This window comes from Puma concolor, chromosome D3 (genome assembly GCF_028749965.1).
Source record: "Puma concolor isolate L17-30 chromosome D3, mPumCon1.1.hap2, whole genome shotgun sequence".
Taxonomy (NCBI): Eukaryota; Metazoa; Chordata; class Mammalia; order Carnivora; family Felidae; genus Puma; species Puma concolor.
Genome location: NC_141678.1, coordinates 36,033,217 through 36,059,098, shown reverse-complemented (window position 1 = coordinate 36,059,098; position 25,882 = coordinate 36,033,217). Strand labels below are relative to the sequence as shown.

The window sequence follows — 25,882 nt, the reverse complement described above, 5'->3', positions numbered from 1 at the left end:
TTTCAAAACAAGTAGTTTTAAGTGCTCAGAACTATTTATTTTTCAATAGTGCTACCAAGTCGTCCTGGACCTTCTTTGCACTGTTGATTTGGTTAGCAAATTCCTCCTTTCATTATATACAGGTAAGAATCTGCTCATTTGCTCACCTGAAATACTGAGTTCTAAACTCGTGGAATCAGAATTACAGAGGTAGTTAAGCCACAGCTACTCTGGCATGATCGTGCTTGCTCTGGTATTTATCAGTGTCTGAGCGGCTCTGATCAGTCTGTTTCATGCTTCTGTGTTGAGCCCTTGTGTCTCTTCTTCCTGTGACGCTCCACACATGGCCAGTCAGTAACATGTTGGCCATCCCACGTGGGCATCAGCACTGCTGGTCCCGGGACCAACCCCCCCCCCCCCCCAGTCACGGAGCAGTCAGGTCCTTACACCTGGTGTCCCTGTGCCAGGAATGCATTGTACATGATGGACCGCTGTCACATTATCTTGTCCGTGGGAGGCTATCCTCCCTTCCTCTCTAGTTCTCCTGACCTACCTTGGTTTCTCCATTCCTAACTAATCCCCTTTGCTTCTCCAGGAGCAGTATGTGTTTATCCATGATGCCATCCTGGAAGCCTGTCTTTGTGGAGACACCTCCGTCCCTGCTTCCCAAGTTAGGTCTCTGTATTATGACATGAACAAATTGGATCCACAGACTAACTCCAGCCAGATTAAAGAGGAGTTCCGGGTAAGTCATGCGAAAGGGAGAGGCAGATGCCTATGACTTTGCTCCTTCAGAAGTATCTCAAAGTCAAGTCTGGGACCCTTGAGCCAACACAGAGCTTCTCACCCTCAGCATTATGGACATTTGGGGCCGGGTAATTCCTTGTTGCGGGTGCTGTCCTATAGGATGTTTAGCAGAACCCGTGGCTTCTACCCACTGGGTGCCAGGAGACCTCCACCACACCAGTCGTGACAACCAGAAACGTGTGCAGACATTGCTAGTGGCCCCTGGGAGCAAAGTGAGCCGGTTGAGAACCCCTGGCCTAGCAATCTCTCCCCTTTGCCAGGCGGTCCTACAGGGTAACGTGGGTGCAGCCAAACCAGGCAAGATGCGCTCGCGGCACTTGCTGGGCAAGAGTTCTTTGTGGCCGTCCTCATATCCACGTCCAGTCCAAGTGTACCTGACTCTAAGTCAAACCGTATCCAACCCCTTACTCCCAAGCACCCAGATGTCTCGCCCTAGTCAGACCAGACGGCACGTACTCCAGCAGATTCATGGTGGCCCTTATATCTGATGGGTGCTGTCTGTGGACCAGATCCAAGGGGAGAGAAGAGAAGTAAACACCGAACTGTCTGAATAGGGGGCAGGGAGCGTCTGTGTGGTAGTCAGCTGCAGGAAACTTGAAGTCTGAAGGTGAGACGGTGTGCCGTCCAGCGTTCGCTTCCCCATGTGCCTGTGTGCTATCGTGTAGACCCTGAACATGGTGACGCCCACACTGCGGGTGGAAGACTGCAGCATCGCGCTTCTGCCCCGGAACCATGAGAAGAACCGCTGCATGGACATCCTGCCCCCGGACCGCTGCCTGCCTTTCCTCATCACCATCGACGGGGAGAGTAGCAACTACATCAACGCGGCCCTCATGGACGTAAGCCTGCCTGCCCTGCCCCGAAGGAAACGGGAAGCCGTTCCTCAAGGGGAGCATGGCCGAGCGGGGCCTGGGTCTTCTCCTTCGACTCGTTGGCCCTCGTTTGCTTGCTTGTAAGACACACGCTGTTTTCCCAACAGCACGTTTCAGATTCCACGTGTGTTTCTGCGTTGGGGGCGACATTCTCGGTCTCTCGGAGACCACCAGCCGGGAAGTACTGACAAATGAAACATGCCCCAGGTACTCTCTGAGCACTTAAATTTTTAACCCGCTGGCCGGAGAGCAAGAGACAGCTATTAAGTCTCTAAGGCAGTGAAGTGGGATAACACGGTTTGCAGCATTATTTTCATTCCCTTTCCTCCTAATTTAGGCAGTAATTAACATGGGGGAAAAATGGTCTGTCGGGATAGATAGCACACAACTCATTACTTCCTGTCAGTCTGTTTACTTCTAACTGAATGAACATTTGCGATTCAACCGATGGGAAAAGTAAATGGATATTTGCGGGGCTAATATGGAAACTCTAATTCCACGGGTGCGATAGCAGTAAAAAGGTACTTAAACTCACTTGAAGCTCTCCAGAGCTGTAAAAGCCATGTGGACCCTTCTGTGGCAGGAATAAGTAACACCGTCACATGTATAAATGACACTCGAACAGATTTTAGGAAAAGTAGAAGTATTTTGATTGTGCATATTTTGTAAAGTAAACGTTCTGCATTAAAATAATCACGGATAGGGCCGATATTGCCTTTCTAGCAGATACAGCAAAAAAATTATAAGAGATACTTATTATGTTTTCTGGGTATCAAAGTGAGAATATGTTGTCATTATCATTCCGCAGATAAGTTTATATTTAGTCTGTTTTGGTGTTGACAGTGATGCTGGGATTCAGCAGCTGTTAAATGTGTCCGGTGTCCTGTGTCACAAGCCTCCACGTGCACAAGATAACGGAAGCTTCCTCCCTTCACACTTTCCTGGGTATATCTGGATCTTTCTTGTTTGCGTTTGCAGAGCTATAAACAGCCTTCGGCTTTTATAGTCACCCAGCATCCTTTGCCAAACACGGTGAAAGACTTCTGGAGACTGGTCCTGGATTATCACTGCACGTCTGTGGTTATGCTAAATGATGTGGATCCTGCCCAGGTGAGACTCAAGCCCAGGGTCAAATTTCTGTTCGTTCTGCTTGCACACTGCGAAGCACAGGCCCCCGTGCCAGCTCGCAAACGCCAGGTGAGGGTTGGGAGCGGGAGCTGAAACACAAACGTCAAAAGCAGACGGAATTAGGGACGGGGCCAAAAGTTGTCGGAAACTGAAAAACCAGATAGAGATCATAGATGGTGGAAGTGACAGGGAAAGACAGGGTCAGAAATTCGCTGTTCCCCGAGGATGGAAATTCCAAGTAGAGAGAGATACAGGTAATGGGCGGAGTCAGAGCTGCTGGGGGTGGGGATATCGTAACACCTGCAACCAAGCGGAGGCAGCAAAGCAGGGAGCACAGCAGCACGAGCCCAGCTCTTAGCCCCGGGAGGATCCATGTACTTCCTGGCAAGGCTCACCTGGAGCCTGCAGGTGGAGATCGTCATGGCAGGGTGACGGTGATTTTAAGGGACGAAAATGACTTTTGTCAACACTTGGGTAAAGATATTAAAAAGAAACAAAACTGGGACTCGAACATAAGAGAAGCTCAGAATGATACATGGAGCTTTCCCATAGCTGTTTTCCTTATACACCAAAAGAGAAAGAACAGGACAGTAACGACTGGGTACTAGTAATGGGGTCAGAAACATTCCCTTAAAGGGACTTGTCAGGCGAGCATTGGCACAGTGTCCCTTTAGGAGCTGAATTTATCCTGTTCAGGTACAGCGACACCAGTCTCCCACTTAACCACCGTGACAGAGGGCATTATGGGACCTGTGGACTTCTCGTGTTTTAAGAATAAACGTGTTCTGAAACGGAATTAATTTTCTATCTGGTAGAGACCAGCTTAAAAAAGAAAAAAAAGAGGTCAGAAGTATTTTGGCATCCAAACTGGACAAGAATTTTCCTTCCTAAAATCCATTTTATTGTCATCAATTGGCCATAAATTCCACGGACACTCATTTCGATTCTGTAATGTTTTTAATTGTGTGTGAGGCCCTACACTATATTGTTAGGGTTCTCGCCTGAGAGCTAGTGGATGAAATAATAACGATCATCCTTGTCCTTATCTAGTCCTTTTTGCTTAAGAAGCTTAAATATTTCAGAAGTCTTCCACAGTGATCCCCTCCCAAAGAGAGAATGCAGCCACTTTTTAAAGACAAGCAGACCACAGTTCAGGGAACTTCAAAGACCCAACTCAAAATAGCACCAGGGATCCTGATCTTCTAACTCACAATGCCACGGCTTAAATTTCACTAATTCAAGATTCAGTGAAAGAGTGTTACAGGACAAGGGACTATTCCCTCTTCAGAATCATTCTTTCCCCCTAATGTGAATCCTGACATGTGGTGATAAACTGGGGGGGGGGGGGGTTCCTATTAGTGAACCAGACATGAGTAATTTCCACAAGTTCTTCTTGAACGACTGTATTGGAATTCTGAAGCTGCATGCTAAGCTCGAACTGTCTGGATTCAAACCAAGCCTCGGCCGACCCTGGTAGGGGAGACAGAGTCCAGTTCCGCTCGGCAGACAGAGCTGATTTTCAGAGTGAGAAGAAGGGGCTCCTGGGACATAGTCATTTAGAGAACACTAAACTGAGCATTTGAACTTAAAGTCTTTGCAGTCGTACGAGAATAGCACTCAACTATTTTAAGTATTTATAGGTCCGGTTCATGGACGTGTTATGCACCATTTAAGCCATTTTCTACACGGTTTACTTGGGCTGAGTGCAGAATGTATTGTGCCAAGAACCACGCACCGGCCCGGGCCATTCATGTTTCTCTGGTGTGAGTGATGAGCTCTGATCAGGGCTTGAACTGAGAGAGCAAGCAGAAAGTAAAGCTAACTCAGTCCGAAGGAAGAAATGGGCAGAACAGTTCAAATATGCATGTTAGGACTTTTACTACCATCTCGGCTTCCCATCACGATACTCGTTAATTTTCGCAGTGGTTACCCTTGGGTACAAAGAGAAACTAAGCATCAGCATGCTATCATTTGACACGGCAGTTTTAGAATTTGTCACCAGCAAGTGCTGGGGAGGAAGGGAGCATTTTACAGAAGCCTTAGTTTAAAATAAATAAATGTGATTTTTAAAATACTGCAGACGCAGCTAAGGTAGGAAGTACGCTTAGGTAACCGACGCTCACTCTCGATCGTAAAGTTCAAGCCTTCACCTTATTTGTAATAGAGACTGCGCTGCCATTGCCCCACTGTGAACTGAAAACTATCTTGCGGTCTTGGGCGTTCATCAACCTTCGCAACCTTTGACGATGAGCTTTTAGATACTTTGGAAAATAAAAGTCATCCAAACAAGGAAATTCGATGAGTGGATTCTCCTTTTGTGGTACATCATTCTGCTTAAAATGAGATACGTTTTTCATCTGCGCTTGGCCCAGTAGAAACCACTTGTAAAATATTGAAGTAATTGCCTCTGGGCTCCCCACAAGCCATTTGTCCTTCATGTAAATCCGAAAGATAAAAGTTTAACTCTGCTCCCCGAAACATCACTGGATACCAAGTCCCAAAAGAAGTTTAATTCCAGACTTTAAAGGCCTAGTAGCGTCTCAAGGCTTTAGGAAAGGTCTGTGAGAGGGAAACGTCACGGGAGGTGGTCTCCCCACCTATCTGCAAGCTTAATACTTCTGTGGGGTCATAGCAAACGAAGGTGCCTCTTTCATAAGCTCCCCTTCCCAGCATCCCTCCTTCCATGCTAACTTGTGTGCCACATTCACACAAAGTTCTAGTTACCTGGTGTCACCAATACCTGGCCCTTGAGACTCTAGGAAATTTGTGATTTTAACTAAAACCACCTCTAGATAAAACAGCAAAGCATTGACTCTTCTTATATCAGGTTTTCTAGATCTGAGCTGGGAGGGGTTGGACCAGAGCATGAACATGCAACCCAACACTGTTATCAGTATCTTGTCACTGAATGGCCCTATTCCCAAAAGTGATTACAAGTTACAAAGCAAGCCCACATGGGGGAGGATGGAGATATGGGTGTTAACAGGTGTGTGCACCTTCTCAAGTATCTTAGCTCTTGTAATGGCAGCCAGTGGCATCTCCCCAGGGCCTGACAAAAGTTCCTTCACGAATGCAGAAGAGATCTTACAACGGGATGCGTTGAACAGCATCCATGTGGCCTCTTTGGAAAGCAGAATGGTTCGTGGCTTAAAGATACTTTCTGAGAAAATGAAGGAAGTACTAGGAGGACAGGTGGAGCTGAGGAATCAGCCAACAAGAAAGTCCTCAAGTCTACTTCCTGGGAGGAAAAGAGAGAAAGGAAAGAAAATAACGTGCATCAAAGAAGTGTTAAGAATTAGCGAATGTCAGTAGTGACTTCATCCGAACTGTTAGGAGTCAGTTTATTCCTATAATTAACCTCGTGTTTCTGTGTTTTGAATTCAGTTGTGTCCGCAGTACTGGCCAGAGAATGGAGTTCACAGACATGGCCCCATCCAAGTGGAATTTGTTTCTGCTGACTTAGAAGAAGACATCATCAGCAGGATATTCCGTATTTATAATGCAGCCAGAGTAAGAATCGCAGCCAACCTCACTTATGTTCTGGTTTCATTATTTTCTCATTCACCAAACATTTAGAGTGCCCACTTGGTCAGTCACCATTTAGGAGTTTGGAATACATTCTAGGTGTTTGTGAACAAAACAAAGCTCCCTGACATTATGGAGCTTACATTCTAATGAGAGAAAACAGACAATAAATAATAGATATAACAGATATTATAATACAGTATGTTAGAAGCAATAAGTGCTATAGGGAAAAAATGGAGAGGTAGAAAGCACTTGGGCCAGGAGGGAGAGCAAGTCTCTGTCTTTAAATAGAGGTGCTGTGTGAGCAAAGACCCAACCAAAGTGAGGGAGAAGCCATGCAGATCTCTTTGGAGACTGCTTTACAGGCAGAAGCGATGGTCAGTGCAAAGGCCCTGGGGTAGGGCCTTGTCTGGTGAGGTCCAGCAACAGTGAGGAGGCTGGTATGGCTGAAGCACAGTAAGCCAAGGTGAGACTAGCTGATGGAGTTATCCACCTTGAAGGAAAGTGGCCAAGTGTTTGGGGGGGGGCGGTGGGAGACAGAGACTGCGTAGGGCCTCACAGGCCACTTCTAGGATTTGGGCTTTTGCTCTAAAGGAAATAAGGAGCCGTTACAGGGTTTTGAGTAGAGAAGAATCCCATGATATAACTTACCTTTAAAAAGAGCACTGTACCTTCTGTGTTGAGAACAGACCCATCAGGAAGCCATTATCATAATCCAAGTAAGAAATGACAACAAGATGAAGGCAGTCAGTGGAGGTACCCGAGACAGAGAGATGCTGATATATCCCGACAGCAGAGCCTACAGGATTTGGGAATAGGCTGAATCCCAGGGAATAAGGAGTGGATCTCAAGATTTGGGTCCTGAGAAATGGACCACTGGAACTGACATTAACCAAGCTGGGAAGGCTGTGGGGATAATGGGACTGTTTGGGGTAGGGGGACACGCATTAGAGAGAAGGTCCAGAAACATGCCAGGTTTGAGATGACGATCAGGTACCTAAGAGGAAGTGTCAAATAGGCCCAGATCTATGAGGGGGGACATTTAGAAGAGGCCCAACCCAGAGATGTTGGTGACTTTGATGACGTTGACTTTGTTGATGACTTTGACAACTCACTGGAGTTTTGAAAGACTGCATAAACTCATCAGGTGAGAGGGAGAGAAGACAGGGGGCCCAAGGACTCAGCCTGGGGTTTCCATCAGCAAGAGGTCTGGGAGGAAGGGAGACTGAGACAGAAGGCAGAGAGTGGAGAAAGGCCAGCTGGGTGAAGAAAGTGTCAGCGAGCAAGACCAGTCACCCGTGTCACAGGTGCTAAAGGCTGCAGGAGATGTGATCCAAGTGATTTAACCACAGCCAGATTAAAACCGCTGCCACTTCTCTAACACTTTCTTTGAATACTCCAGTTCCATTTAATTATGACTAAAGATAGATTGACTATTGATATCTTAGCAAGACTCACACCAATACACAAAACCATGTTGTGTTTGCAAGAAACGCCATGTAACCTCTATCACCCTGAGCTCACACACACCTCCAGATTATAAATTATTCTCTCCCCTCCAATTACCTGCAATTAAAGTAAAGCCATGTTACCCCTTACTGCCCAGTGAGGTCAGTGTTCACATTGTACGTTATTTGTCACTTGGCTTTTGCAAAACTGTAAGCATTCTGCTTCGCTTTCATTTGTCTGGCCTGTCATTTAAAACACCTGTTTTTTTATAACGGCTCGGGGTTACAACGCCTAACGCTTCAGGCCAGTGGAAGCTTCCTTCGTTATTTATAGGCCGGCCTCTCCCTTAGTAATGGCCTGCTTTGCTGAGAAGTCCAAGCAGGTGGACTCAGCCTGCTGGAATGCCACCAGTAAATGATGCCTGTGTCCTTTCACCTCCTTGACTGTTGCCTGATTCCCCGCAGCCCCAAGATGGATACCGGATGGTGCAGCAATTCCAGTTCCTGGGCTGGCCCATGTACAGGGACACGCCGGTGTCCAAGCGCTCCTTCTTGAAGCTCATTCGCCAGGTGGACAAGTGGCAGGAGGAATACAACGGGGGCGAAGGCCGCACGGTTGTGCACTGCTTGTAAGTGCTAAGTAGGGCTCTGCACCTAAGAAGGGCCAGGCCAGCGTTCCGCTGTCCCCCCCATGGTTCACCATCCCTTGCCTCTCTATAAACGGAGAAGAAATAAGCAGGTCTGGATGAATGGAGATGATCTGCCTCCTCGTTAAGAATTCGGTTTGCTTTCCAGAAAACAATATGTGCACATTTTGCATTGGGATAGGGTGTCACTGCTATAAAAATAAGCCCTGACCTTGTGGTCATCCGCCCCCCCACCTTAAAAAGAAACACCTGGGTGGATTCACTGGGCTTCTACCAGCTCCTGAGAGTCCATTGGTAAGTTTAGGGCGTTTTCTGAGCTGGTAGTTAAACTGTTGGTGACTTGCAATCAACCCCAGTGGAAGTATCTACGACACTGACGTCAGCAGATGTTACAGATCAGGCCCCCCCACACCCCGCCCAGATTCGGCAAAACTGGTGGTGGCAAACAGCAGGTGTATCAGCACACTAGCTGGTAATTCTATAGGAAATCATGCCAGAGGCTTCGAAGGAACTGTCTTTCAAAGGAATTGTCTTTGAATTTTGTTTATGTCTTGGTTTTTGCCTGAGAATATAAATATGTGTGTGTGTGTGTGTGTGTATAGGGAAGATTTGGCTAGAGCCCGTATCTCCAAAGTGTGGTCTCTAGACCAGCAGTTCTAGGGGGTGCTCAAATGGGAAGACCTCTGCTACAGAGCATTGAATCCCATTTGTGACTGCACATTGAGGATCATTTGGGGAGACTTTTATAACACAAAAACAGGGACGTCTGGGTGGCTCAGTCCATTAAGCATCCGACTCTGGCTTAGGTCATGATCTCAGGGTTCATGAATTCGAGCCCCGCATCGGTCTCTGTGCTGACAGCTCAGAGCCTGGAGCCTGCTTTGAATTCTGTGTGTCCCTCTCTCTCTGCCCCTTCCCCACTCATGCTCTGTCTCTCTCTGTCAAAAATAAATAAATGTAAAAAAAATGTTTAATCAATGAAACAAACAAACAAAAAACCATGCCCAGGCCATACCCAAAGCAATCACATCAAAATCCCTAAGGATGGGCCCCAGACAGCTGTGTTTTTTCAGACTGCCAGATTATTTCAGTGTGTGGCCAAGGTTGAGAGCCACTGAAAAGAGACTGCCTTGCTTTTCAGGGCACCATCACCTGCATTTTCTCATTGGTGATGATATATAGCTAATCAGCCAGCTGGGATTGGCTTAATGGAGCAGGCAATTAGAAAGTCATGGCAGTTAGGGAAGGTATTTAGAGAATTTGTGGAAACTTATAAGCTTATGTCTCTTTTCAAGGGAGTATCATTACAAGCCCACAGTATGATCTCTCCCAAACGGAAGGGGAAACAAGGTTTAACTCTGGGAAGACCAACCCTAGTTAAAATGACAAGCTTGCCTAAGGACCCCGGTTACTCTCCCCTCAAGGCCTGTATCTCATGCCGTGCCCCTCCCCCCAGGGGCCCAGGAGGGTCCATGACACCCCAGAACTCTGCCCTGCTTCCCAGGAGTCAAAAAAGTGGCAGAGTTTCATCCTACAGAAACTGATATGCCCTTGGAAAGAGTCTTATGAGCCTGTTCACACTTACCCTCGACCAGAGCCTCCAATCCTTTGTCCTGCCCGCTTACTTTTCCCTTCCTTCTCCTGGATCCAGCTCATTAAAAAACATCTCTACCAAGAAAATGCCAAGGAGGATTGAGTCACAGCTCACATCCCCCAATTTATTTCTTCTAAATGCAGATAGAGCTTCTGATCAGAATATGATCAGAGGGTCACCAGTGTGAGTTGATACAGTCCCAGCAGGGAAAACTGACATTTTAGTTAGGGTTTGTATTATTTCCATTAGGTTTTTTGAAAAACTCAAAACAGTCTGCAGACACCCATTTCTGTGTCTGGAGTCGGCCAGTATCTGGAACTAGGAGTATAATGCGTACACGGCACCCGCTTTGATTAGTAGCTTTCTAACAGGGGCCAGTGCCGTAACCCAAAGGGCTAAGTCACACCAGGGGAAGTTGAGGCACCAGGACAGGCCTGAGGGGAAGATACAAACCCCTTAAATCACTGCACCTCATAGACAGCCACCCACTATACTCTCCCAAGGCCCAGCTGTGACCCCAAAACTAAGCAATTGCATTGCCCTTCTCCATGATGTCTACAGCGGGCTGTTCCTTATAGTGCATGGCGGCAGGCATCCCATTGTTTCTGCCCTCTTGCCAGCCCAAAGAACCTTGATCTTTCCTTGGGAAACATTCTTCCCAGTCCTGAAGTCCCCTTGGTTCTCATGGGGCTGCCTCTGGCTCTCTTGGCATCCGGGTGGGCATGAGACCCATGCCTGGTAAGAATGTGTATTGTTTCGATTTATAAATCTAAATGAAGATTGTTTTAGTTGTGAGAAACAAAGTTCAGTTGAATTCGTATCTTCCAATATAGCCCAGGAAAGAATGCTTTGAACCACAAAAGCTCTCTGCTGTTCATTTCTGAGGTAAGAATATTGTATTCAGCATAACGTAGTGCTTCCTAATGGCTGTGGGCAGAGCAATCCCTGCCCGAAACAGACCTCCACATGCTACAAGTGGAATGGTTCCTTGAGCCATGCATATACTCACAGTGAGCAAACAGGGTTGTTGTTTTTTCTTCATACGTCTTCCAGCTCATAAAGCCAGAAGAAATGGATAGAATTAAGATATCACCATTTTGTAACCCTTCATGAAAATACAGGTGTAGACAATGGTCATCAAGAACTATTGAAAGCATCAGGTGAAAAGCTGGTGGGGGAAAAGCAGTGTGGCTAACAGTGCGAAGACAGAAAGTAGGCTAATGGAGCAGAAGAGAAAATCCAGGAATGGAGCCACACCTCAGGGTCACCTGATTTACAACTAAGACCCCACAGTACTACGGGGAACAGCCTGCATACCTGGTCTCCCTCCTCATGCTACATACAGAAATCATTTCTAGATGGATCATGGACCAACATGTGAAAAGGAAAACAATGAAACTTCCAGGAGAAAATCTCCATGACCATGAGGTAACCAAAGATGATGATACCCAAGACAGAACACAAGCCATAAAAGAGAATATTGAAAAATTGGACTTCATTAAAGTTAAGCACTTCGGTTCATCAAAAGACACCAAGGAGACTGAAAAAGCAAGACAGCATGGGCAAAGAGTTTTGTGATACATGCATCTAACAAAGGAGTCAGAGCCAGAATGCCTAAGAACTACTGTAAGCAAAGAAGCAAAGATAGACCCAGTTGTTTGAGCAAAAGACTTGACAAGAGCTTCATTTTTTTAAACAAAGAATATGCACATAGCCAATAAACAGAGAAAAGGTACTCAGCATCATTCATTTCCAGGATAATACATATTAAAACCAGGACCAGACGCCCCCTGCACACTCAGCGGAATGGGTGACATTTAAAAGACAAACAAGGGCGCTTGGGTGGCTCAGTCAGTTGAGCCTCCGACTTGGGCTCAGGTCATGATCTCACGGTTTGTGGGTTCGAGCCCCGCATTGGGCTCTGTGCTAACAGCTCAGAGCCTGGAGCCTGCTTCCGATTTTGGGTCTCCCTCTCTCTCTCTGTCTCTGCCCTCTCCCCTGTTCATGCTGTCTCTCTCTCTCAAAAATAAACATTAATATAAATTGAAAAAATAATAAAATAAAAAATAAAAGACAAACAAGTAAATGATAATACCAAGTGTTGGTGACGATGCAGAGCAAATGGAACACCCCCTACACTGCTGGCAGGAAGGACAGATGGCATGGAGATTGGGATCTGTTTGACGGCAATACCAAATGCTAAAGATAAATACATTCTCTGAGCTCTTCCCCTCCCAAGTACACGACTACAGAAATGAGTCATTTATGCACCATGAGACATTTTTAGAGCAGATGGACTCATAATGTTGAAAATTAGAAACAGCCCAAATATTCCTCAGCTGTTAGGTGATTAAAATTATACAGTAGTAGATCCATTCAGCGGAATTGTTCTCAGCAATATAAAAGAAGAAGCCAGTGGTGCAACATGGATGATTCTCACAGAGATAGTATTAAGTGAAATAAGCCAGACTCAAAAGAGTATATACTGTATATTCCCTTTATACAAAATTTGAAAACAGACCGAAGACGTTTACAATGCCAGGAGTGAGAACAGAGATCATCTTTGGGGAATTGATGGTATTGATGACGAGGGAGTCTGAAGGAGGTCTGGGGGGGGAGGGGGGGTGGCGCTGATCCCGGTCTGTGTCTTGATCTGAGTGGTGGTTACGTGGAACATGAATTTGGAAATTAACTAAGATATGTACTACCATGTGTGGTACATATCATTACTGTTAATTGTAGGTCTGTTATACTTAATTAAAAAAAAAAAAAACTGATTTTGAACTTAATGTACCAAACTGACATTCTAACATAATGATCCATCTTAAAATCACATAACAAAGAACAACGTGATATCTTGTGCCTGCTTCCTAAAAAAGTATGCTTATAAGGTATCCTGTCTTAAAAAAAATTAATTCTTAGGAAGCTGTGGACCTAACTCCTAATTTATAGAATATAAGGATTAGAAAGAAACATGTTAAATGATTCACAGAGATGCAATGAATGAGAACAACTGAGAATATGGGGCTCTCTACAGGAAAGATGACCCATTTCCTCCACAAATAAATTCCCCAGAAAAAAAGAACAAAGAGGGACCTATAGATTAAAATGAACTCTCAAGCTATATCAACCAATTACTTTGCTTGGATGTGTATTTGAAGAAATCAACTGGAAGAATATTTGTGAAACAGTCTGGGAAATTGGAACAATAATTAGAAATTCAATTATCTAGGGGCGCCTGGGTGGCGCAGTCGGTTAAGCGTCCGACTTCAGCTCAGGTCACGATCTCGCGGTCCGTGAGTTCAAGCCCCGCGTCGGGCTCTGGGCTGATGGCTCAGAGCCTGGAGCCTGTTTCCGATTCTGTGTCTCCCTCTCTCTCTGCCCCTCCCCCGTTCATGCTCTGTCTCTCTCTGTCCCAAAAATAAATAAAAAACGTTGAAAAAAAATTAAAAAAAAAAATTCAATTATCTGTTGACACAGTAATATTATCTTAGGTGTAATAATGATACTGTGTTTATTTTTCTTTCAATCCATTAGCTCCTTGGAGAAGTGGTTGATCTCAGAGCTGGTGCAGGGAAGATGTAAGATGAGTTTGGAACACCTTGTGGTCCCAGAGAGTAAGAAAGTACTCAAAAAATAATGGAGGCCTGATGGAGCTCCTAATGGCCAAAGCCAGAAAAATTTCAGCAACAAAAATAAATATTGATACTATTGGATTTTAGCTCATTGAACAAAATTAACATGTGTAAGTCTAAAGTGACGTAAATAGGGGCACCTGGGTGGCTCAGTCAGTTAAGCAGCCGACTTTGGCTCAGGTCATGATCTTACAGTTCATGAGTTCAAGCCCGGTGTTGGGCTCTGTGCTGACAGCTCAGTGCCTGGAGCCTGCTTCAGATTCTGTGTCTCCCTCTCTCTGCCTTCCTCCACTTGCTCTCTCTCTCTCTCTCTCTCTCTTTCTCTCTCAAAAGTAAATAAACATTAAAAAAAATTTAAGGAAAAAATAAAGTGACATAGATAAAGAGATAAAAGATATAAGCAAATAAATTAGTCAAATAGTGGAGAAGAGACAGCACTCTCTCACAGTAGAATGTTGAAGGAGACAGGGAAGTAGAAAATCAAAACCACAATGATCGTTGTTGCAGACAGGATCCACCAGTGGATCCTCAACCAGTGGGTGAAACTTTGAGGAGAACTGAGATATTTGCAGAATCCCAAAGTATCTCCCAAGATATTAACTACTAAGAGAAAGATAACGACTACATAGGAAAACATTTCTCAGGCACCGTCTTAAAAAGTGATGAAGGTCAACATCACCAGCAAAATAAGCCATTCAGCATCCTGAATCCCTGGAAGGATGAACAGCCCCTCTGTGGTTCTCTGGCCAAAATGCATAACTTCATTCCCAATCATGAGAAGGGGACATAGTTCTACATTTCCACATTCTACAATTTGTATTTTGTAATGACTTCTCAAATTGTAGCTGGGGACCATGGCCACTTTCTACATCTACATTCTAATTTTTTTTTTATTCTACAAAAAAACTGACCAGTACTCTTCAAAAGTGTCGAGGTCAAGAAAAAAAAGGAATGATTGACAGGTATCAGAGACTAAGGAGCCAGGACAAGTCAATGCAAGGTGGGGTCTGGGATTGGACCCTGGACTAGAAAAAGGTCATTGGTGACATTTGACTAAGGCCTATAGTTGAGGTAATAGTATTGCACCAGTGGTAACTTCCTGGTTCTGATCCCATACTATGATTTTGTAAGATGTTCGCATCAGGGGAGGTGGGTATGCCAGGGAACCCTCCGTGCTGTTTTTACGATGATTCTGCACATTTAAAATTAGTTCAAAATGAAAAGTTTCATTCAGAAAGAGCTCCAGTGTTTTAGAGATTAATAATGAAATAATAGTGGACTTCTGTAAGGCCAAGTCCATCTTTGAACACTCATCACCAGCTTTCCTGGCAGATAGCAGATAAGGTGTGTGTTCGCTGGAAATTTCCTGCAGTGGGCCCTTTCAGTAAAAACTGGTAAATTTTTATGAGATTGTATAACTGAGATCTGAGGTGAAGCTAGGAGAGCAGAATGTGCCAGTTTCTCATCACCTCCAGTGAGGTGACCCATGGGCCCAGTGCTAAGACTCATTAACTCCATTTGCTTTAATTAAAATAATTGGCCCTGGTGGAGTGATCGCCTGGCCTCTGAGGCTTTCACCACTGCCTGCTCTCCAGGGTTCAGGAGGCACGTGAGGATGCAGCGTGAGAGCAAATGCTCTCAGACCTCTTGGACCATCTGATTTCTCTTCCGGTAGGAACGGGGGAGGCCGCAGCGGGACGTTCTGCGCCATCAGCATCGTCTGTGAGATGCTCCGGCACCAGAGGACGGTCGACGTCTTCCACGCCGTGAAGACGCTGAGGAACAACAAGCCCAACATGGTGGACCTCCTGGTAGGACCCTTCCTCTGTCCCGCAGAATGGGGTATTTTCCTGGTTGGCTAGCGCAAGACAGCTCTCCCCCTCTGAGTTTGCGCTGACACTGATTCACGGGGGGGGGGGGGGGGGGAGGATGCTCGTTTTCAGAAACATAATGTGATCTCTGGGCTGGCGAGGGCTTTTCTGCCCTCTTCCTCTCTCCCTGGGCTTTTCACGGGAAGGCTTCATCTCCACACGCTGGAAATGGGGAAGTCGTTGAAACTCACAAGCGAACATCCTTATTAGTTCCCGTTCCTGGCAGTGCCTTCCACGTGCCTAAGCACTTCGTCTTCATGGAGAAGAATCCTACTACACGAAATGCCAGATTTTCAAATTATATATTTTATAAATAGCTTCATCACCTAACATTGGTCAAAGCTGTGAATTTCAGTTTGGCACCCAGAATGTTGCAGTTAATTTTGGTGGCCATATCTGAGAAGAGGATTAAGGAGCCGAGAAACAAAGGACTATGTGCAGCTATTTTCTTAAAGTATTTCAGGAAATCTCTTTCTTGTGTGCAGCTATTGAAATGCCAACCACTGAGACTGGAGAACAGTAGAATAACGTCAAGGAGGAAGCTTTTAGATTAGTCATTTGTACCTCTGTCAGTGGAAGGAGGAGCTGAACGAAACAGTAGGACTGATCCCAGAGTTGGAGAATGGCCTGGGGTGCGGAGGGGGAGGAAGGGATGGCTGGTGCCGCCATGCCTGGGAAGCCCGCGTTTCCTGGCCCACAGTACTGCAGCAGTGGGCTTCAACTTTAAAATATAATAAAGGCACCGAAGAGCTAGTCGAGATTCAAGGTAAAGGTGAAGAAGTTGGGACACCTGGGTGGCCCAGTCGGTTAAGCGTCCGACTTTGGCTCAGGTCATGATCCCGCAGTTTGTGGGTTCGAGCCCCGCGTTGGGTTCTGTGCTGACAGCTCGGAGCCTGGAGCCTGCTTCAGATTCTGGGTCTCCCTGTCTCACTGCTCCTCCCCTGCTCACACTCTGTCTCACTCTATACCAAAAAACGAACACTAAAAACTAGATAGATAGATGGGTAGCGTTGAGGAAATAGCCATGGTTCCTGGTCATCACAGCAGTGCCCCAGGCTGGGTAATGATAGCGACTGATGCTGACTGACTCCTAGGACACGTCCGACTCCCACACGTCACTCTGCAGAGGCGTCTGCTTCCTGCAGGTTCGTGTGTCCTGCTTGATGGGCTGTTCCACGTCCAAGAAGCACTTGTTGCCTGAGGAATTTGGTAGAGGGGCGCCTGTTTGGCCAAGTGCAGACTCCCAAACCATCAGCAGTTAGCACCTTGGCTTCTGTGGAGAAAGGACTGCGTCCCGCAAACTGCTGCCCTCTCCTCTCCTCCCTACTGGAGACCCATGAACACCCAAATTCGAATCTCAGCTCTGCTACTAATTCAAGTCAAGGGACCTCAGACAAATTAACTTGGCAATTTAGGTCCCCTCGGGCAGGTCACTTAACTTCCCTGAGCCCAAGTTATGGAAACCGGGGATAAGGTTGGCTTATGGAGGTGATCCTGTGAGCCAACATATATGAAAGTGTTTTTGGAAAACTGCAAAAACTGCAAAGGTGAGACAGTGGTTCTCAAGAGTGCAGGTGTCCACAGGGCATCCCGCAGCCAGCAGGCATGTATTAGCGTTGGGAGAGGAGGGGAGGGGGCAGTGAGCAGCTGGCATTCACATGGTGCTTAATATGTGCCAGACCCCATGCTCGGTGCCTTATATGGAGGCACAGATTTCATGTGGATGGGCTGACAGACTGGCTGGCCTGTCCCCTGTGCAGGCTTCACTAGAAACAGCCCCTCCCAGAAGCAGAGAACTATCTCACTCCCTGGCACCACCCATGGGAATTTTAAAGAGTTGTACCACCATGGAATTCTCAATCTTCTGGGCTGGGGGCCACTGAGATAGGGCAGTTGGGCAGTCAGAGGAGGCCTGAATTTGGGATGGATAAGAAGGTTGGCAGAAAATGGAAGCCAACGCCTAAATTAAAATAGTGCGACCTCATTGGCACTTAACCGCCCAGACTGAGGGACAGACTTGTAGCTTCTAGACTTTTGTTGGAACTTGGGCAAAGCTGACCTTGATGAAAAAAATATATATCATTTCCCTCTCACTACAGCCTGAATTAAGCAGGTCATTAGTAATAGACCCTTCCAGGCCTCTCCGCTAATGGCCCTGGCTGCAGCTTTCATCACTCACGAATTTTTATGTGCAGAAACAATGTGGCTTTTTCCAAATCAGTGGTGCAGACTAAACGATGGAGGGGATTCTCTGTGAACTGAATGGACATCTAGGTGGTTGGACCAGCAGGGAGCCCTCTCTTCTATAATAATTTAGGTGTCTCTGTGATGATGTGTTACTCTAATACAGAAAATAGGATCTTCAGATGCCCAAACTTCTGAGGGTCAGTCACAGTTTGAGGATAAGGTCAGTGGCTGAGAAATATAAGGAGAGTTTTCAATTTCCTGGAAGAATGTCTGATAAATTTGTCACAGTGACTGTTAGCAAAATAATAGATACTATCTGGTGACCAGAGAAAAAAATGTCACCGTGCTCTTTTCAGTAGGCTTGAAGTTTCCTGAATTAAAGGACTCCTGTCACTTGTTTGTTTTTGCTTATAAGTACAATTTCTATTAGTTTGTTACTCATATGTGTATGTTGGCTAATTAATTCAGGTCGGAGAGATTAAACCCAATATAATTTCATTGGGCATAAAAGACCATCTGAGACCTAAGTTTCTCCTAAACACAAAATGTTATACCAGCAGCTGAAAATCCCAAGAGTACTGAGTCTTCCTGGCTGCCTTTTCTTAGAATGATGAAGTGGGTTCCAAAACTCCTGGGGTGCACTTCTGTCCTGGCTGGGGAGGCAGAGGGGATAGGGTTGTGGAGGGCCCTGGTCTGGGCCCCACTGGATGTGCTCAGTTGGTGAGGGGGGGGGGGATGGGGGAAAGGGTTTCCTCCTACCTTCTACTTGCCTGGTTAGATTCAGATGGAATCCCCAACCCCTGAGCTCCTTTGAAATTTCAGGAAAATTCAGGCTGCTTGAACAAACATCTCCTCTCTCACCTGTGTCCTCACTCAGCTTTGGAAGTTTCCAGGGCTCTGTTTTAACAGAGAAACAGCCTTTAGGGAACAGATCTTTCCTAAAGAAACATATTCTCCCCTGGGAGGTGGTGGGAACTTTGGCCAATGTGATGAGATCTGACATACATATGCATTGTAGAACGGTTACCAAGATCAAGGTAATTAACACATCCATCGCTCCACTAAGGTAACATACTTGACTTGTGTGTGTCTTTAGTGAGAATCCTTAACATCTATTCTCAGCAACTTTCAAATATACAATACCATATCATTAAGTATAGTCGTGGTGCTACACACTAGATTCTCAGAACTTATAACTGAAAATTTGTACCCCTGGCCAACATCACCTCATTCCCCCACCCCCAGCTCCTGGCAGTCACCGTTCTATTCTGTTTCTATGAATTGACTTTTTTTTTAATTTTTATTTTTTAATTGACATCTAAGTTAGCATATAGTGCAACAATGATTTCAGGAGTAGATTCCTTAATGCCCCTTACCCATTTAGGCCATTCCCCCCTCCCCTAACCCCCTCCAGTAACCCTCTGTTTGTTCTCCATATTTAAGAGTCTCTTACGATTTTGTTCCCCTCCCTGATTTTACATTATTTTTGCTTCCTTTCCCTTATGTTCATCTGTTTTGTATCTTAAAACCCTCATATGAGTGAAATTTGACTTTCTTTAATGAGAGCTTTAAAGAATTCTGAGCCCTGGGCCCACCCCAGAGACCATGATTCAGTCTGGCTGTGGCAGCAGGATGTTAAAAGCATCCCAGGTAATTTTAATGTGTAGTAAGGTTAAGAAACTTAGTGCCCAGTCTAGGATGGCTCTCAGCCAGGACTGCACATTGGAATCGCCTGAGGTGCTGTCACAAATGCCAAGGCCCAGGCCATGCCCCAGACCAATTATGGCAGATGGAGCCCAAGGCGAGTGAGCTCGATGGGCTGCAGGGGAGACCAGGGCTCAGCAGGGTGAACAGGCCATCCCTTTCCTCATGCCGGCTGCTGGGCAGCTCCAAACCTACCTCCAGCCCTCCGGCCCTCCTGCTCAGACCCAGTCCTCTGCCAGCATCTCTCAACATCTGTAATTTAGAGCTGGCTACCAGACTCAGCCCCACCTGCCCCTTCTGTATGCTAAAATAATATTCGGTATAAGGCACTCCCTGCAAGATGGCATGCGGTTAGGGCCTGCAGCTCTCCCTCTCATGCAGAGGACACAATGAGTCTAATAACTTCTGCATATACACTGCCTCCAGAGGTCTACCTGTGAACTGTGAAACAGACAGGCTATTTGAAGGGGTGGGGGGAGGATGTGTGGGGAGTGGGGGAGAGGGGTATGTGTATAGGTATATGTGTGTGTGTGAGTGGGGGGTGTCGCAGGTACAGGTGTGTGGGTGGCTATGTATCTGTGGGTGTATGTATCTGTGAGTGCGTGTGCATGTATAGGGGTGTGTGTGCATGTAGGGGGTGTAGGCGTGGATGTATGCACATGCGTAGAGGTGTGTGGGGTGTGTGCATGTGCATATGCATGTGTAGGGTGGATGTGTGTGTATGTGTAAGGGGGTGTATGTATGGGTGGGTAGATATATTTATGTATATGTGGGTGTGTGTGCATGTGTGGAGGTGTGGGTGTGCATGTGTAGGGGTGGATCTGTATGCATGTGTAGGGGTGTGAGGGGGTAGATGTTTGTGCATATGTAAGAGGATGATGGTATATACATGTGGGTATATGTATATGTGGGGGGGTGTGCGTGTGCATGTGGGGGGGGCGTGGGTGTGTGTGTAGGTGTAGGTGTATATGCATGTATAGGGGTGTGGGGGTGGGTATATGTCAGTATATGTGTCTGTGGGTGTGGCTGGGGGTGTCAGTGTCAGAGTGGAGGATGTAGGCCCCAGATGGGGAGTCAGAGAGGCACAAGGCCCATCTCTGGAGACACTGGGAAGCATTCCACTTTCCCTGGCCCAGCCACACAGCCCCTGGAGAAGCAGCCACTCTGCCTGAGTCCTCCCATGGCAAGTCTTCCTGCAGTCTCAAGGAAGTAATCTCCGTGTCCCCACCCCTGCCCTAGACTCTGACCTCCTTGAGTCAGGGGCTGGCTGCCCCCTCAGTACCAGCAGAACTCCTGGAGGGGCCCAGGACAGAGCTGAGTGACAGCACGTTTCTTCCCTGCACCTGGACGCTCCCCGCTCCTGAGCTCCCCTCGCTGCTCTTAGAACCTGGGGAGGCCATGGCTACCCACTGATGAGTCTCAACAGCAAACCAGGCACAAACCACCATGCGTGGGAAGAACGTTCTTTGAGGGAAGAACGTTCTCCCTACATTTTTAAAGGCATAAATGAGAGGAATGACCCATTCTGCCTGTTGTCAGACACACCCCTGTCTCCTCAAGGGGTCTCCTTGGCTGGGAACCTCCCGGAAACATTGAAGCAGACGGCTCCACCCATGAATGTTGGCACCCTGGGGACCAACTGACCCTCCAAGCAAGGGCATGGGTAAAAGGGTTTTTCCAGACCGTAGGACCTATTAGCACGGGACGCAGATGAAACGGTGAAATTTGTTTTAGGTTCAAAAAGCAAGTGTATCAGGGGGAAGGGTTACCCCAGGTGAGCCTGCGTGCAGACTGCTCTCTGAATCTTCTCAGGCAGGCAGCGTGGGCTACTGGAGGTTCCCAGAGGGACCACAGGGCCCCTAGTTCCTCAGACACAACACAGGGCAGCACGCCCTGACACGGCTACAGCTCGAGCCCTTCAGGGAGCCCCCCACGCAAAGCCACTTGGCAGGCCTCATGGTCTCATGACGCCCTCAGTGAATGAGCAGAGCGGGGACACGGGGGGCTTTTAAAACATAACCTCGCTCTTAGGTGCTCCTTTAGATTTCACTTGCTCCCTCTTCATGAGAACAGGACGGTAGGTCTGCAACAAAAGTGGGGTCAAGGGCTTTGGAAGGGAATAGCTGGCTGCCCAGGTTACGGTCCTGCACGAGGATAACCCCAGCTCCTGTTAATGCCCAAAGCCAGTTAATGTCACTCACATCAGGAGAACTTGGGACCAAGGCAGAAATGTTCTTTTTTTTCCCCCCTGAGGCACAGGGGTAGCTCGTGCGGCTTAATTATACCGTTCAGAAGCAAGTGAGCTGAGAGAAGAAACGGCAGAAGACAGGCCTGTACCTGGCGATCAAGGGTAATCAGTTTCCAACACAGGAGGATTTCAGGCATTTCCTGAGGTGTTTGGGGGAGGGCATGCAACAATTTATGGTCTTTCTTCTCAGCCCCCCTTATTTTTCTGATTCAGAAACCAGTCATCACAGAATCTCTTGGGATTGACAGTATGCTTAGGAGGGACAAGATAGATGATAGCAAATTCATTTTGAAAATTATAGTCATGCCTAGGACAGGGCTTCCAACAAAGCAGCCCCTTAGTGATGAAGCCCAAAACCCGAAAGGGGTCGTGGCCTGAGGCCAGGAGCTACCTTACCCTCTAAATGCATGTTCGTATGTTAAAAGGATGGTTTCTAGTGGGCACTAAAATTGCACAACCAGGTTTATGCAAAACCATGTTTATGCAATAAGTAATTGGATCTCTCAGATTTCCATGAAAAACATGGTCTCTGAAGGAGACAGGAGAACAGCACTGAGCACTCACGTCGGCTCAGTGATCTGACCACCTGGCCTTTTAGAGGTTTGAAATGCCAATGATTTCTTTCAACTCTTTTGAAAATAAAAGTGTCAGATCCTGGAATATGAATCAGCTTTGGTGCAGCCATATTTCCAGCTCTCTTGGGCATCTACCTAGGAGTGGAACCGCAGGGTCAGAGGGGAACTCTTCTGTTGAACCTTTTGATGACCTACCGGACGGTTTTCCAAAGGGGCTGCACCACCTCACATTCCCACCAGCATGCCAGTGTCTCCATCCTCACCGACACTTGTTCTTGTCCGTCTCTTTTAATCGTAGCCATCCGGGTGGGTGTTACTGCGATTGACGTATTAAGCTTGGGGCACCATCAGTATGTTGACATGGTCTGTTTGCTTCCTGTCTTCCCCTTCAGACTGTAAACTCCTGAAAGACGGAAGCTGCATCTTAAAATCCCTAGTCTCTAGCCTTCGGGGTGCACTGTGCTGCTAAAGCCCATATTGTGTCGTCATTTACACATACAGCCAACATTTGACACCCCCAGCTGTGTGTCAGGTTCTGTGCTAAGGACTCGTGTGTTACACACAAGGGGACAAAGTATGGCTCTGGTCTTCAGATAGGTTGGACGAGTGGGGCCTTTAGAGAACAAAATGCAGGTGAAGACAAAGCTTCCATGACTAATTAATTAGACATATATCCAAAAAATGGAGACTTAGTTTGAATTAATTTGGCAAACCCAAAAATAAGAGATCCATTTCTTTGGTTGCGGCCGTTGTGTCAGGCAGTGAGACAGTGGTGTGCCCTCTTACAACTTGTGAATCTCCTTACTGAGGTGGGAAGAGAGCCTTCTAGTTGCTGAGCCTCTCTGTCCCAGACACTGCACTGCTGCGGGATGGCAGGTGGAAGCATGCTCAACCCCTGTGTCCCTCTGCTTGGCTCAGAGGCCACACCCGGGTGAGTGTCCATCATACAACCACAGGTGCAGAATGCCGCGTCCTCCGCCTGAGACCCTCCCTGGGCCAGGACCTCACGCGGGCCTTCCTCAGGCCAAGGTCCATGATGTGAGAAAGCTGTGCTCCAGAAAAAGGACTTCACTGCCTGATTAACAACTGCTATGCGGTTCCCAGAGGGTATCAAACACTTGCCCCCTGGGTCTTTCCTTATCCTGTTCTTCTACCTGGTATGCCTGTTTTAACCCCCCATTGGGAATTAGCAGTTTGTTACCTGCTACCTCTTGGAAGATCTCCCCTGGGAAGTTCTGTTCCCTCCTCCACTGCACCCATGTTGGGGTACCACTCACAGGCCCTGCTCAGCTCCATGCCATGTGTTGTCCTTGGGTATACCAGTCTCAACCTCTTCATTGGACCATAGACTTCTCAAAGTCAGGGACCAGGTCATGGTGCTTGGGACTTAAGAGGTGCTTGATAAATTCTCTATGGAAGACATCCTGCTGACTGAAAGTTGAAGGTATAGTTGGGCCAGGAGTGAAGACACATTTATTTGTTGAGACCCCTGGTATGAGCAAATCACAAAGATGTTTCTTCCCCCAGACCTCATTTGTTTTTCCTTCTACCTCTTGATTTTCCCATACTTTGTAAACGTTTATATGGGAACAAACCTATATGTGTGGTTCAGTTGCCTAGAACTTTCCAGGAATTCTAGTGAACGTAGATGTCAAAATACCTTGCATCAGGGCTTGTGCAGAACATCTCCAGACAATGGATATGTTTGCAGCTCACAGCCGTGACTTTCTGATTCATGTCTGATTCAAATCCTTCCCAGTTTGCTTTCTTTCCATTAAAACCCTAATCTGGCATAATTGCTTTAATGGACCGAGCATTTGGGAATCGCGGAGCTGACATCTTCTCATTTCTGCTTTCCAGGATCAGTACAAGTTCTGCTACGAGGTGGCCCTGGAATACTTGAATTCTGGCTGACAGCATAAACAGTTCTGCAAACCAACCCTTTCATCCCACAAAGCCAAGACGTTCCATGGTATTTGTGTAGATGAGATGAAGACTTCTCACTATGCTTATTTTGCTTTGCATAATTGGCTCTTTTTAAGAGCCCAAGAAAGCGTTTATAAAACTGCTTTGCACTGCCCAATTCCCAGCAATGCTGCTGCCTGACAGAAACACACACATACAGCAGAGTCGTCAAATACTGTCTTAGGCATCGGCTTGTTAGAGCAGCGTAGACATCTGGTAAATCGAAGAGCACAATTATATTCTTATGAAGGAAATTTGTACCTTTGGGGTATTATTTTGTGGCCCGTGAACCCTTTGTTATTGTTACAGCTGAGTGTACATTTTTGTTTTGTGGAGAATGCTACCTGGCATTATGATAATATATTATTTTAGTTAATATTTGTATTTTAACATGTTGCATAATATAAGCTTATGTACCTTTCCAAGACTAACAGATAAACGTATAATGAACAAAGATATGTTGTATGAGTTGTTGTTTCTATCAGATTTGTATTGTTTCCAAGGGAAAAGCTTAGGAGGAAGTCAATTCAAAAATGCAAAGCTCGACGATCAGATTCATGGATCCAAAGCTTTTCCCTTTGTTTATATTGTAAATATTTTTGATTTCATCAAATTATTTATTCATTAAAAGAAATTTTTGTGAAGCACAGTGAGTGACAATCATTTTTATGAAGCGCAGGAATGGATTGACTGTATGATGTGACCTTGTGTAAATTCTTTCTCAATAAATAAAGACCCGTGACCAGTCTTGCTGTATTCCTGGTGTCCCAGCACCCCAGTGGTGGGGGCAGCTCCCGTCACCCCAGACCCCTGGCACAGAGATGGGGTCTGCTGGCCTGGAGCAGGTAGAGTTGGGATTTTTGAGAGAGAAATTCTGGCAATGAGATATCCTAGCCCATCCTGGGGTCCTCCCTGGGGCTTAGGAAACACAAGCCAAAAGGCAGCCCGACCCCTAACCTGCTGGGCATATTGTTGAAGAGTGTGCTGGGTGGATGCTAGGGCTGTGACTTGATGACCAGGGCAACCTCTTCCTTTTTCTGTTTCACCTCAGCAGGGGCAACTTCTGCCCTCTCCAGGCCTCATTTAAACCTGAAACTTGCTGAGAGAACACTTTTTGAAGGCTGAAGGGATCAGAGCGCAGTTAAGCAGGATACAAAGCTCAACAAGACAGTTCCTGCCAGAGGGAAAGATCACACAGGACAGCCTGCTCCTCGCTCCTCGAGGGCGCTGCCTGACCTCTGAAGGAAGAGGCTATGCTGTGCACTTACAATAGGAGTTCCAACCGAGTTGCAGGCCATGTTAAATGATTTCCAACAGATGATGAGGATGAACTTTTACCAAACACCCAATTACACATCTGAAAACTGTGCAGGACGCCTTCCCAAGAGGCAGCAGGTGTTCCCAAGAGAGTAATGGAGCCATCTTATAGCTGGAGAGACTAAGGTCGGAAGAGATTAAATAATTTGTCCACTGTCACCCCAGGTGGCCAGTGCCAGGTGCCTCCAGGGCCTGGGGGAGGCAGAGGGCAGCAGCAGGAGCACAGATACCCTTGTTACAGTGCACAGTGTAGGAAATGCCCCTCCTGCTGAGACCAGGAGATGGGAGCCATCGCCCACTCCAGAAAGTGGGGAGACTTGAGGGTGGTAATTCCTGCCCGCTCGGGGGACCATCGTGACTAAGGACAAGAGCAGAGGTTG

At 46.7% G+C, this 25,882-nt stretch overlaps 1 protein-coding gene across 6 annotated transcripts in view; it reads left to right on the top strand.

Annotated features, from left to right (window-relative positions):
* The window catches only part of PTPRM (protein tyrosine phosphatase receptor type M), an 801,865-nt gene extending 777,036 nt beyond the window's left edge, over nucleotides 1-24,829 (top strand). For all 6 annotated transcript variants that reach the window (XM_086682486.1, XM_086682492.1, XM_086682490.1 and 3 more), the window contains 7 exons: nucleotides 575-724; nucleotides 1,452-1,625; nucleotides 2,637-2,768; nucleotides 6,171-6,296; nucleotides 8,225-8,388; nucleotides 15,311-15,446; nucleotides 24,081-24,829. In XM_086682486.1, coding sequence (XP_086538612.1) covers nucleotides 575-724; nucleotides 1,452-1,625; nucleotides 2,637-2,768; nucleotides 6,171-6,296; nucleotides 8,225-8,388; nucleotides 15,311-15,446; nucleotides 24,081-24,134 — 936 coding nt within the window. In that variant the 3' untranslated portion in view covers nucleotides 24,135-24,829. The remainder of the gene's footprint in view (nucleotides 1-574; nucleotides 725-1,451; nucleotides 1,626-2,636; nucleotides 2,769-6,170; nucleotides 6,297-8,224; nucleotides 8,389-15,310; nucleotides 15,447-24,080) is intronic.
* The last annotated feature ends 1,053 nt before the right edge of the window (nucleotides 24,830-25,882 follow it).